This window comes from Coptis chinensis, chromosome 6 (assembly GCF_015680905.1).
Source record: "Coptis chinensis isolate HL-2020 chromosome 6, ASM1568090v1, whole genome shotgun sequence".
Classification (NCBI taxonomy): domain Eukaryota; kingdom Viridiplantae; phylum Streptophyta; class Magnoliopsida; order Ranunculales; family Ranunculaceae; genus Coptis; species Coptis chinensis.
The window spans coordinates 2,795,492-2,807,673 of record NC_141461.1 but is presented as its reverse complement, the minus strand read 5'-3'; the positions used below and the strand labels follow the sequence as shown (position 1 = coordinate 2,807,673).

At 35.4% G+C, this 12,182-nt stretch overlaps 2 protein-coding genes and 1 pseudogene across 3 annotated transcripts in view; all 3 read left to right on the top strand.

Annotated features, from left to right (window-relative positions):
• LOC147490723 (putative DEAD-box ATP-dependent RNA helicase 29) overlaps positions 1 to 12,182 on the top strand; it is a 62,870-nt gene that overhangs the window by 42,900 nt on the left and 7,788 nt on the right. The gene's annotated exons all lie outside the window — the stretch shown is intronic.
• On the top strand, positions 532 to 2,863 carry LOC147490725 (kinesin-like protein KIN-8A; annotated as a pseudogene).
• LOC147490724 (transcription termination factor MTERF8, chloroplastic-like) lies at positions 5,306 to 7,520 on the top strand. 2 transcript variants are annotated; one of them, XM_086568487.1, is made up of 2 exons: positions 5,306 to 6,474; positions 7,047 to 7,520. In XM_086568487.1, the coding sequence occupies exons 1-2, from the start codon at positions 5,334 to 5,336 to the stop codon at positions 7,514 to 7,516; spliced, it is 1,611 nt and encodes a 536-aa protein (XP_086424613.1). In that variant the 5' UTR covers positions 5,306 to 5,333; the 3' UTR covers positions 7,517 to 7,520. The 2 variants fall into 2 exon arrangements, with proteins under 2 accessions (XP_086424613.1, XP_086424614.1); XM_086568488.1 differs by having other exon boundaries at positions 7,067 to 7,354.

Here is a 12,182-nt window from a genome sequence, read left to right as displayed (position 1 = left end):
TTATGTAAAAACGAAAAACAAAGCTACGCCATTATTTCAATTGTACGTATGGGATATTTTAGTAATTAACAAATAAAAAAAGAACTCAACCCTTCGTTAGAAAAAAAAAACCCCCCAATTTCTAAAGCTTCGGCAAGCAAGAGAAAAGAGAACATAAGGGTTTGGAGAAAAAAACCTTCGGCAAACCACACCCCATCCGTCTCTCTTGGAAACCCTATTCTCTCCAAAAAAAAAATCATCTCCTTCCTCCAAAGTCGAAATCTTTTATTTGATCTCTTTTGTTATGAAAAACCAAACAAAATTATTTTGAATGATCATATGAAAAAATAAAAATAAAAAATCACGATTTCTCTTAAAAAATTGAAGATCTCTCACTGATGAAGAAGGAATTCTCATTCACGAAGAAGACGAAGGAAGCCATTGATTTGTAAGTTTTTTTTATTAATTTATTTTTTCACAGAATTTGGATTTATTTTCTTTTTACTAATTTCTAAATTTAAATTTATAGTCTAGTAAACAAAGTAATAGCACATGCAAAAGCATGTAAGCAGATCCCTTTGTTCTTAGCAAGTCTTTCTGATTGGGTCTCCTGGAATTCAACAGGGTTAGTTTTGAGTTGGAATCTGGAGCAATTCGGACTTTAAGGAAGCAAATAAGAAACTTGAATGGGGCTTGAAGAAGGTATGTTTACTAGATATTGAAGATTATCCTTCCTTTTTCTTCGAGGGTTTTGTTTAACAAATAGGTGCTCCATTTATTTTTGAAATTAATTTTTGTGTGCATAACTTTTTAAATTTTTTGATGCAATATGTTGCAAATTGTGAGTGGATCTAAACATACTCTACGTACAAAGCTCACATTTTCACAGGAATCACATGGTATTGGATAGTAATTTTTCAAAACCAAATTTCCATTTATATCAGGCTGTTTAGGAACTGAAACTCTGAGCTAATCCTTGAAACTTTCCTCTCCCTTAATTGTGAATTCAAACATCAGTATAGAAATAAAAATTGAAAGTTTAGGTGACTGAAAACAAGTAACACCATCAGGTGAAGCAATTTTGGAAGAAGTTTATTAGGAAGAATAATTAAGAGAAACAACTAATGGTATTTGAGTTCAGTAAATTGAAATCAGCTCAGTGATAGTTACAGTAGGAATTGTAATTACTTAATTAACTCAGAGTAAGAATTGTTATCTTATTCTAATGCATGTGTATTTCTTTAGGTTGTAGCAGAATACCGAGTTAGAGACAATACAATGAACATTGTCAATCGAGTAGGCTGAGAGAGCTCTTGCCACAGATCAGAGAACACTTAGGTCCATTGAAGGTGCCAACATTAATCGCTCCTTACTTGCACTAAGTAGTTGCATCAATGCTCTGGTTGAAGGCAAGAAACACATCCCTTATCGTAACTCCAAACTCACTCAACTTCTCAAGGATTCCCTAGGTGGAGCCTGCAACACTGTCATGATTGCCAACATCAGTCCAAGCAACTCTCCTTTGGCGAGACTTAGAACACTCTCCATTGGGGGATCGTGCTAAAGAAATTGCACAAAGGTTCACCTCTAACGTTAGCACTTTTGAAAACCAGCTCTCTTCATTCCTTTTCTACATAAAACTATCTAACTCAAGCTTTCAGTATATACTATTGCAGGCGTGTGAGGCAAATGAGGAAATATTGCAAGTTCCCACAACCGACACCAATCAGGCAAAATTCCTCCTCAAATTGCAAAAGGAAAACCGTGATCTGTGAGTCCAACTTGCTCGCCAACAGCAGAAATTACTTAGTGTCCAAGCACAATCATTGGTAGCAAATTCGACTCCAACCCCCTCATCGGCCACCTCTATCATGACTCCACCTTCAGCAAAAGCAAATGCGAAAAGAAGAACCAAGTCTTCCATCTTAACAGGAAATTGCTTCAACACTCCCGAAGTCAAAGAGAAGGGTGCTTTGGAGATGACCGAGGGCTTCAAAGAAACAAAGGAAGGCATTAGAAGCCGAAATAGATAGGATGAAGAAGGAGCATGCATTGTAGCTAAAGCAGAAAGACAATTTCATACTTGATCTTACACGGAAGTTATCCAAATCATCAGTAGTAGGAGGTGGAGGAGGAATAAAGAGAGTAGTTACACGGGCGAGCTTGCAACCCAAGGAGCCAGCAGCGAAAGGTGAATTGAAGAGCCCAAAACATTGGTTTCATTCACCAGCACCCACAGCTAAAAAGCGGAGCTTCTGGGATATAACCACTGCAAATAGCCCATCACTGACATCATTAAGTGGTAGAAAAACCAGAAGCCATGTAGCAGAACCAACACGAGCTCCTTCAATGCTTCTTCAGGTATAGTGTATTCCTTTCTTGCATATTTCTCTCTAGATACTATTGGTTGCGAAATTTGATGAATGGCCTAATTTGTTTATGAATAATCGTTTATAAATAATTGGTAATCTATGCACACATCTGTCTACATTGCGTCTCATTCCATTTTTGGCATAAGCACCTTCTCCAACCGGTGAATGTGGTTTTGTTTAGTGGCATAGTATCCGAACTCTATCTGCTATTCCCGTTAGGATACGTGTGCATCCACCTAATAGAAAGGGCTGCCCTTAGCCCAGTATGGAGGGAAGGGAAAGAAACTGATGCAACTATTTCTTCAGCAGGGTTCTCCTTCCTCTGCAATAGATCGTTTCGATCCTACCATTTCTTTCACATTTCTTTCTTTTTTTCACTTAATATGTAATATTCTATTATATAGCATAATACCATTGAAGCAAGCAACCACAGCGATCGCTAAAGCTTTGACTCCCACCCTAACATTGATCTTACTCCCATCCCTTATTAGGTAGGGGCTTATAGTTTTAGTAAATTCTTCATGGCTGTCATCATTTGCTCATATCTTATTGTGAAATCTTCTGGTAAGATTGAGTTTCTTTTTTTTGTCAGATTCATGTATTTTAACACTGTCTTCATTCCTCTATTTGTAACTATGGATATGTCTTTCTTATACATCATTTCGATTGAAGCATGTTAGGTTTGTATTAATTATTAGTTTTTCATAGAACTTATCACTCCGGTGGTGGCCAAACGATGGGTTTTTATTCTTTTTAATGAACCAATATGGTCTATTAGACTTAATTGGTGTAAACAAATGGAAGAGAAAGCTTCACAGCATCATCCGTTGTTCAAGCTACAAAAAAAAGGTATTAATCATCCAAATTTGCCTAAAGCATTTTGTTGTATAAATTGTTTTAAAGAACTATCGTAAAAATTAGGCAACTTATGTTTGATATAGATTATTCTGCTACATTGGATGTAGGAGTGTAAAAAAAAACCGTTGACCCATCATCCAGTAGGGTACCCGGTCTTCACCCGCCACCCAAACCCGCACAAACCCAAAAATAGACCCACTCCGCCCCGCCACCGTTTTCATGCGGTCGGGCTATGGGTGTAGGTTCTATGCTCAAACCCACCCCGTCAAACCGTCCGACCCGTACCGTGTCAAAAGCCGTTGACCCAACCCCGTTGACCCGCACAATTTCAAGACTCTAACTCTAATATTTTTGTATTTTGTTTATAATTTCTTTTAACTTTTGTAGGAATTTGAGAGATATGAATACAAACTTATGAATTCAACATCAATTTCACATATTCAAGTTTGAACATTGGGAAAATATCAAAAGTTCAAATTTAACTTTCGAATTTTGGAGAAAATAAATCATTCAACCTTGTATTAATTTTGAATTCTTTTAGTTTATATTTTATTATTTTGTACCATAGATCCTTGCTCCCATTTTCATTTTATCATACTATGGAAAATATTCAATTTACAAATGGTAAATCACGATAAATAAGTTTCAAATTTACAAATATGGTTTTTGGTTCAAATTCAAGTTTTTTTTATTTTTGTTTATTTTTTATTGATTGATTTCTTTTTTTCTCTATGCTATGAATTGGAAATATATTACTTGCAGAATTAGAAAGTTTTTTTTTAGTGAAATTTGGTTAAAATGATAATTTCCACCCGACCCAGATGACCCGCCCAAAACTCGGCCCCTAAACTGACCCAACGGGCCGGGTGATGGTACTAAGACATGACACTTCAACCCGCCCCGCCCCGTCAGGAACCACTGGATTTGTATCCTCTAGACCCGCCCCGCCCCGACCCATCACTATTTGACCTGCAGTTGACCCGGCCCGCCCCGTATTACACCCCTAATTGGATGGATTTAAAACATAACTTTGATAAAAACTAACTCTTTCATGCATCATTTTCATTACTTTGTTGCTTTTTACTATTCCCCCTTTATGATTTTTTATTTATGACTTTGCGACAGTTGGTTTTTTTGTGGCAATATTACATGATGTATAGATAGTTAGGACAATATGGAGAAGGGAAAATTTGGAGGATATTAGCATAAGCGAGAGCCCTTTCATGTGACATTGATTTCTGTGCCCTTTTGCTAAGTTTGGTCAGATGAATTCATTTAAATAATTTGAATGAGGAGTGTAGTTCATAACTTGCAATTGTGCCTAGAACTGAGAAGCTAGATGTGAATGAGTTTATCATACTGTTTTGTAGGGGAATGATTAATGTATTTGAGATAGCTCTATGTTGTTACAAACTGCCCAAAGAGGCAAGGATCTATCCATTTAGTCCATTTAATTGGTGTATTTTAATTGGACTTATTTCATTTTTATGTATAAGAATCCTATAAAATTGTGGTGACATGGTGATACTATTAAGAGTGTAATGATATCAACCTAAAATATTTCCATTATTGTCATATATCCAAGGGATGAAGATGCACGGTTGTAAGATGTCGGTTTCTATTCCAGGTAGATATTGTTGTTTTGCTACTCTTTGGCATAGATTGGTTTTGTGGTATCACTTAGCCAAGATTTAGATGAAATACAGACAAATTTGTGAATGATTGATTTCTCTTTTTGTTAGAAAAGAAAGTAGGTTTTTTTTTCAAGTTTCGACAGCAGAAACCTTCATTCAAGAATTGTAAGTTTTCATTGATAGCCTGGATATTCCATGATAAAGTTGAAACGTTATTGGTTATCAAAAAAAAGTAGAAAGTAGAAACGATATTGAATATTGTATAATTTCAACTTCCAAGTACTTATTTAATTGTTTTTTACTCCAATTGTTGGTTTAAAAATTAAAGAGACACAAATTAATGGGCCTTAAATATAGGCCCAGATATGATGGGTTTAAAAATAGCAGGCCCGGCCACAAGGTCGGGCTGCATAGCTAGTGCTTATATGGTTATTTATTAGTAACTTTTAAGTAGAAATATAACACCTCCATCTTTGTCCCCCTTCATAGTATGTCAATGTCTTGTTTAGTTGTTTGTAGAAAATTGCTATTTCGAGCCAATATAGGTAGAAATCTGAATACGCCTTTCGTCTATATACAAAACCAATTCTCCAAATCATTCACAGAGTGTACTGAAAGTCATTGTTCATCCTCGTTCACAGTTTCTTACCTTGAAAAGTCATGTGGTCTCTCCACTGAAGCAGCTCTTAAAGCTGCTAAAAAAGTTCACTTTGAGAGCACAACTAATCCTGACTCAGTTTTGAAGCTCTTCCAAAAATATGAATTTACCAATACTCAAATCACAATTATGATCAGTAGATTCCCTGTGGTTCTGTTGTCCGATCCAGACCAAACCCTTGAACCTAAACTTCAATATCTCAAACAGCTTGGTTTTTCTGACACTGACATATGTCAATTCGTTACAAAATGCTCTAACCTTTTACATTCCAGTTTAGAATACACGATCATCCCGTGTTTCCAACTGCTCAAGACGTTACTGCCAAGAGAAGGGAATGTCGTTTCAGCAATAATCAAAGGGGGTAGTGTTGCGTTTCTTCGTTTGGATCCTCAGAAACATTTGGAGCCCAAAGTTCAGATCTTGCGTGATCTTGGTGTACCAGATTCTAGTATCTCCAAACTAATCTTGATTGGACATCGATCATGTTGGCAAGAAAATGATAATTTTAGTGACGCGGTCAAAGAAGTTCTTGAAATGGGTTTTGATCCTTCTGGCAAGATGTTCGTCTATGCTGTTCGTGAAGTGTCAGGTGTGTGTAAGGCTAAGCTAGAAGCGAAAATGGGAATTTTTAGAAGTTTTGGCTGGTCAGATGAAGAAATTCGTTTGGCGATTAGACACCAACCTACGTGCATAGCTATTTCAGAGGAAAAGCTTAGGATCGGATTAGATTTTTTCATGAACCGAAAGAATTGGGAGGCTGAACTTCTTGCCAAAAACCCAAACGTACTCAGTCTTAGCTTGTATAAGCGGATTATTCCGAGGTTGAATGTTATTGAGTTTCTGATCTCGAAAAGCTTACTGGAGAAAGACAGAATGCTCACTAGTGCACTACTTCTGACTGATGCCAAGTTCATCCAGAAATATGTGGCCAAGTATGAGTACAGAGCTCCTGAACTTTTGAAGTTGTACCAAGGTCAGTTTCGATCTATATAATTAGCATTCCCTCTTTTTGTGGTTTAATGTTTGAGGGACATCAGATTCGAGTTTCAGAAAGTCAATGTCATTGAGGAGTGTTGGGCGTGAATTGAGATTAAAACGCCAACACTATGCTTTGTTTGTCAATTATGTACTTTGTTTTATGAGCACAAGAAGCACACATTTGTTTTATTTATTTAATTTGCTTGCAGTTTTATTTTCGTTAATTAATTTTATTGTAAAATTACTAGTTCTCATAGTTGTGGTTTATTGTTTGGCGAATATGAGTGTCCTTTTAACATGGAAAATGGTTTGATCACAATGAATATCCTGGATTCGATAGTGCTTGTATTATTTGTTGTAATGTTATCTCGTATCTAATTGTACCATAAGTCCATAACACCGTTAAGAATTGATTTTAAGCGCGGTGATAACCAGGTCAAGTGAGGCAGACAAATGCTATCAAGCATTCAGAGAAGATGCTCCTTACACTAGCTTTCTATCTATCTTTAGACATATAAATCTGGATAACCTTTTTCCAATTTTTCCTAATGAGTGTATTATAATTAGGTTTGATGCTGCCTTTACAGAGAAACTGGATGGGCTGGAGCGGAGCGGGATGCATTGCCTGGAACAGTGAAGGAGACATAGTAGGAGCAGCACTCTGGAGGTTCAAGGCAAGCAAAGCTATGGAAGCCGAGATACAAGTACCAGAGGTGGCAGTAAAGATAGGTGAACATTTACAAGGTAGAGAGTTTGCATTTGAAAGAGATTTTTTGGAGGTTATCAAGGCAATCAATGAGCCTGAATGTAATTGGACTATGATAGCTCTTAGGAGCTCTATTATATCTCGATGTATGAGTTTTAGTTTCAGTAGATATAGATGGGCAAGCACTCCAAGCAGACATTTTAATGGGAATGCCCACTCTCTACCAAGCTGGATGTGTCATCAGCAGGGCAGAGGGGATCTTCCAAATTGTATGTCAGATCCAAACTTGGTGCCTGTGGTTCTTGATATATTTTCTTTCCAAAAAAAATAGTACTAACTGAAATATCCCGATATATAAAACAGAAAAAAGGAAAATAGGTGACATATATATCGACAATTTAATGTCATTAACCACAGTGTATCGGGTGGTTGTTTCAGACCTCTCAGTAAGCCCAAGTGTTTAACAAAATCAGTGGGCATTTTCTTGTCCAACTTCCTTCTGGAGTCTTCTTCAAATCCCTCGGCAAAACCGTTTCTATTCTGGTATGTATGTTATGTTTAGCTGTTAGTGACTTCAACTAGTAATCTAACTAAAGGGCATCACCAATGCAGGCCTTTAAAACCCAGGCCACATCAGCGTTTTGGAGGGCAATAACGAGGAGCTAAAACTCTATATGACAATATTGATGGGTGTTCCAACGGAGAAGATGACTGCTCCTTTTAGTGTTTTATAGAAAAATATGGGGGTCGATGAACAGTAATTTTCACGTACGTCACAGGGGTAAAATCGTCTTTTCACTATCTGTTGTGGGGATATGTTGGTCTTTTCACCATCTAAAAAAAAAGATTGTCTCCGTAGTTCTCGATTATTCGTCTCCGACCCTCTTAAACCGGAGGAACGGATGCTCTGTCTCCCCATTCTCTCTTTACAATAGTTTTTCGTTTTGATTAGAGAGGTACCGATCAATATTAAAGGCAACTAAATCCAATTTTTGCACTTCTTTATCCATATTTTCGTGAGACAATTTAAATTATAATGGTGACAATGGGTCAATGGCAATGAGTGCGTAGGTAGAAGCTTATGAGGATGAGTATATCGTATTAGGATCTTTTTCTTCTAAAAATGTCAACAATCTCAAGAAAGTGTGTACTGATCTTATGTATGTTTGGTGCAAAGACTAGAACTCTGAAGGTGAAAGGATCGGTCAGAATACCCACCAAAGTTCTGAAAATCACAGCCAGGAACTCTCCTTGTGGAGAAGGTAAGTAGATTGTTTATCTTGGTTTCGTGCTTTTATCAATTGTCTTTTTTTTTTGGGGGGCTGGGAAAACATACATGGTTTTACTAATTTGTTATTAGAATGGGGGTAAATTAAAATTTTGCGCTGCATATGAATTGTTCGAAGAAAGTTATCAACGATAGTTTCGTACTGAGTTTGTGGATGAAGGTTTTTTGACAACAACACAATAGGTGAAAGCAGGCATATCATTGTGGATGAACAAACTTACTATGAGTAAGATCACTTTCTACTTAATATTTGTGGATTTTGCAAATAGAGAGTTCATGTATGACATAAGTATGTACGCTTAGGGGTGTGCATGGGTACCCAATTACCCGAACCCGAACCATTTATAGCGGGTTTGGGTCCTAAAATGTTATACCCATTTAAAGTGGGTCTTCAAGAACCGATCCGATAAAGAACCGAACCCGTTAGAACCGAATAGTAAAAAACCGATGGGTACCCGAACCGAAACCGGAACCGATTAGTTTGATTTTGATATATAGAATTTAGTATTATATTACACTAAATAAAAACAAACCCAAACATTATTATTATATATAGTATTATATATAGTCTATATTTGTTAGGTGTAAAATTATACTAAATATATATAATATTTAGCATAATAATGAATGTGTGTTATTAAATGCATCTTTTATAATATTACATTAAATATGTGTATTATAAATATTAATAATAATATTTACGTGTCTATGTCTATATGTATAGTCGTATACTATGAATTAACTTATGCACTGTCTATATTAACTAATACATGAACGTGTACGTGCTTGATATATTACATGTATATATATTATATAACGAATACGTGCAATGCTAACTAACAATTGTGGTATATGTGGTATTTATTCTATATATGACGCATTACGTATAGTATAATATACATATGTTCGATTTAAAATATACACATACATATAATGTATGAGAATGTATTTAAAATTTTTAGATAACTTTCAAATATTCTTATTGAATTTAGGACCATTACTTCTTAGGACAAAAATATCGATGACAAGTGTTATAGTCCCCGTAAACCAACTTTTATATCGGTTATCTAACTAAAAAAAATAATTTTAGCAATAAAAATGTATAACCCGATAAGGAACCGAAACTGGAACCGGAACTGACTTATTTAATGGGTATGGGTCCGGATTTTCAAAATATAAGAAAAAACCCGAAAGAACCAAACCCGATAAGAACCGCTAAAAATAGACCCAGAACCGAAACCGGTAAGAACCGATTCAGAACCGACCCATTAACACCCCTATGTACGCTACTATGACTTTCATAGAGGTATGCAATATATATGTATTGCTTAATCTTAAGCTTCCTATTATGATAAAAGGATCCCTTTGATGGCATGGCCCTTCGAAGAAAACAAGAAAAGTGATAAAACTATATATGTATATCAGATTATGGGATTTATACTTCACCATGTTATATCGGTAATGGACATAAATTGCAAATTCTCATGCTCAATTGTGATGGATTCTCAGTCTTCTATGTATTTGCATTTTGTCATTAGCATCGTGTGATGTGCATAGGCTGATTAAGATCAATTATTATTATTATTATTTTTTAAGCAAGTGCCACACGATATATTTCCAATAATGTAACGTCCTATACGCATTCTTCCATTATTAGCCTTTAAATAAACTTTTGGATTTCTGAAGTCTGAACGAAATTGTTGTAATGTTTTGAATGACTTTGAAGCGTATTTGATATTAATATCAGAGGTGGATAGTTATATTTGTTTAAGGTTCATTGAAAAGACTATCTGCTAAAAGTATTTTTATTTGTTTTATTTTATTTTATTTAGTATGTATTTAGGAAAATGATATTAGTTATATAGATTTGACATATTTCAAGTTTCTTAGCATTGAGAGTGGAGGGTCATTGTTTTTGTATGCAAACACCGTTGGGATTGAAAAGTGGTGTTTTTGCCTGTGAAGGTTTTATAAATAAGTCAAATTGAAATTATTCAGGTCGTAGATGGGATTGGGAGCAGGGTTCTTTTTTTGGGTAGATAAATGTTTATTCTATTAATGAAGTAGAAAGGAAAAGGAAAAATGTAGGTAGTAAAAACTATGACAAGTCCAATATTTTCAACTAGCAAATGTACCATCTCAAGTGTATATACAGTTTTCAATTAGTAATAGGTTTTGATAATTTGTTTGTGAATTTGAGCATCGTGGATTGTGCATGTTTTGATTGCACCGAAACATGTGTCATCTTTGTTGATGATATTTAATTAACCGGAAAAGTGCAAAACATTTATTAGCGGTGTGTGGTGTTGAAGTGTTGAACGAATGACCTCCGTGATTGGTAGTTTTAGAGAGTTGTTGTTAAGTCGCAAGGCATGCTTTCTTAGCAACGGTTCGTGGTGGTGGTGGTCATAGGCGTTACTTTCGGTGTAAGGTTGATTTTCCCATTTATTGTTCTATAATTTTCATCTTGAAATTGGTTATAGAGAAGAAACTTTTTTAGTGACACAACAAATCCTTATCTTATATACGTGGTTTAGTTATTGCATTATCTTTACTATAAAGAAAAAGCTTGGGTGTGAGCGAGCGAGCAATAGTGCAGTGTGAGTTTGTCACGGTGGCATTTTAGTAAATAGCATATGTAATAGGGGAGAGATCGTAAATTGCGTCAATTATCATAGCTTCTCGAATTATCAATTTTTCCTTTCTCCCTCTTCGTCTCCCACCCTTACTCTCTGCTCAAGCTACGATCTCTCCGCCCTATCTCATTGTGTCTATAATTTATTATTTTTTTTTATTTATTTTTTTTTGTTTAGTCTCTCTCTTCGTCACCCCCATTTCTTTCTCGACTCAAGCTTCTTCAGTTATTATTGAATATTTTATAAATTCGTCACCTCTCCCTCTATCTCTCTTTCTCTACAAAAATGTTTCTTTTTCGACGATTGTGAGAATGTGAGGTGCTTTTCTTTCCCTACCTCATTCAATTTCATGATTTTTTTTTAATTATTAATTTCTACTATTATCTCTTCATCCACTAACAATAATTGCGATTAATTGAACTGGTCGTCCATTAGCAATAAGTGCAACTAATTGAATTGTGTAGGAACTGACTTGATTGCTTTCAATAAGATTTAGGTTTTTCCTCCTGTTTTGATGGATTTTATTTTATTATTTTTGATGGGGTTTATAGGTAATAACTACTAAACCATACCGGAAGTAAGACTTTGAACAAACTCTAAAGTTTTAGGTAGGTTTGGAGTGTTGAGTCAATTTTTTAAGGATGCTTCCAAAATTACTGAACCTAAGTCATCTCTTATAGTTACTCCGGCTAAAAAATGAAAAGGTCGAATATATGAGTAGGACTCCCCTACTCTTGATGCCTGATCTTATTCAAACACACATTAAGCCAATGGAGAAAATTCACTTTGATAATGAGTCTGAGCCAGTTACTCACCAATCTCAAGTTCATTTGGACGGGTAATGCAAACTTCTATTATTGTAATGCAAACTTGGTTTGTTTAGAAGAAAACTTTTCCCTCTTGCATATTTTTTCTAAATTCGTAGCTAATGCACTTTATAAATTCTTTATTGGGCATGAGTTGTGAGCAACAATACCCTCTTATTATGAATATCATGATATGTCAACGACACGTTACATATGTTACCAAGTGAAATGATTTTACATTAAGCTCAATCCATCTTGATGAGAATT

Coding starts and splice junctions, on each gene's coding strand:
- LOC147490724 (XM_086568487.1), top strand. CDS start 5,334: ATGTCAATGTCTTGTTTAGTTGTTTGTAGAAAATTGCTATTTCGAGCC. Junction 6,475..7,046: donor ACTTTTGAAGTTGTACCAAG/GTCAGTTTCGAT, acceptor TATTATAATTAG/GTTTGATGCTGCCTTTACAG.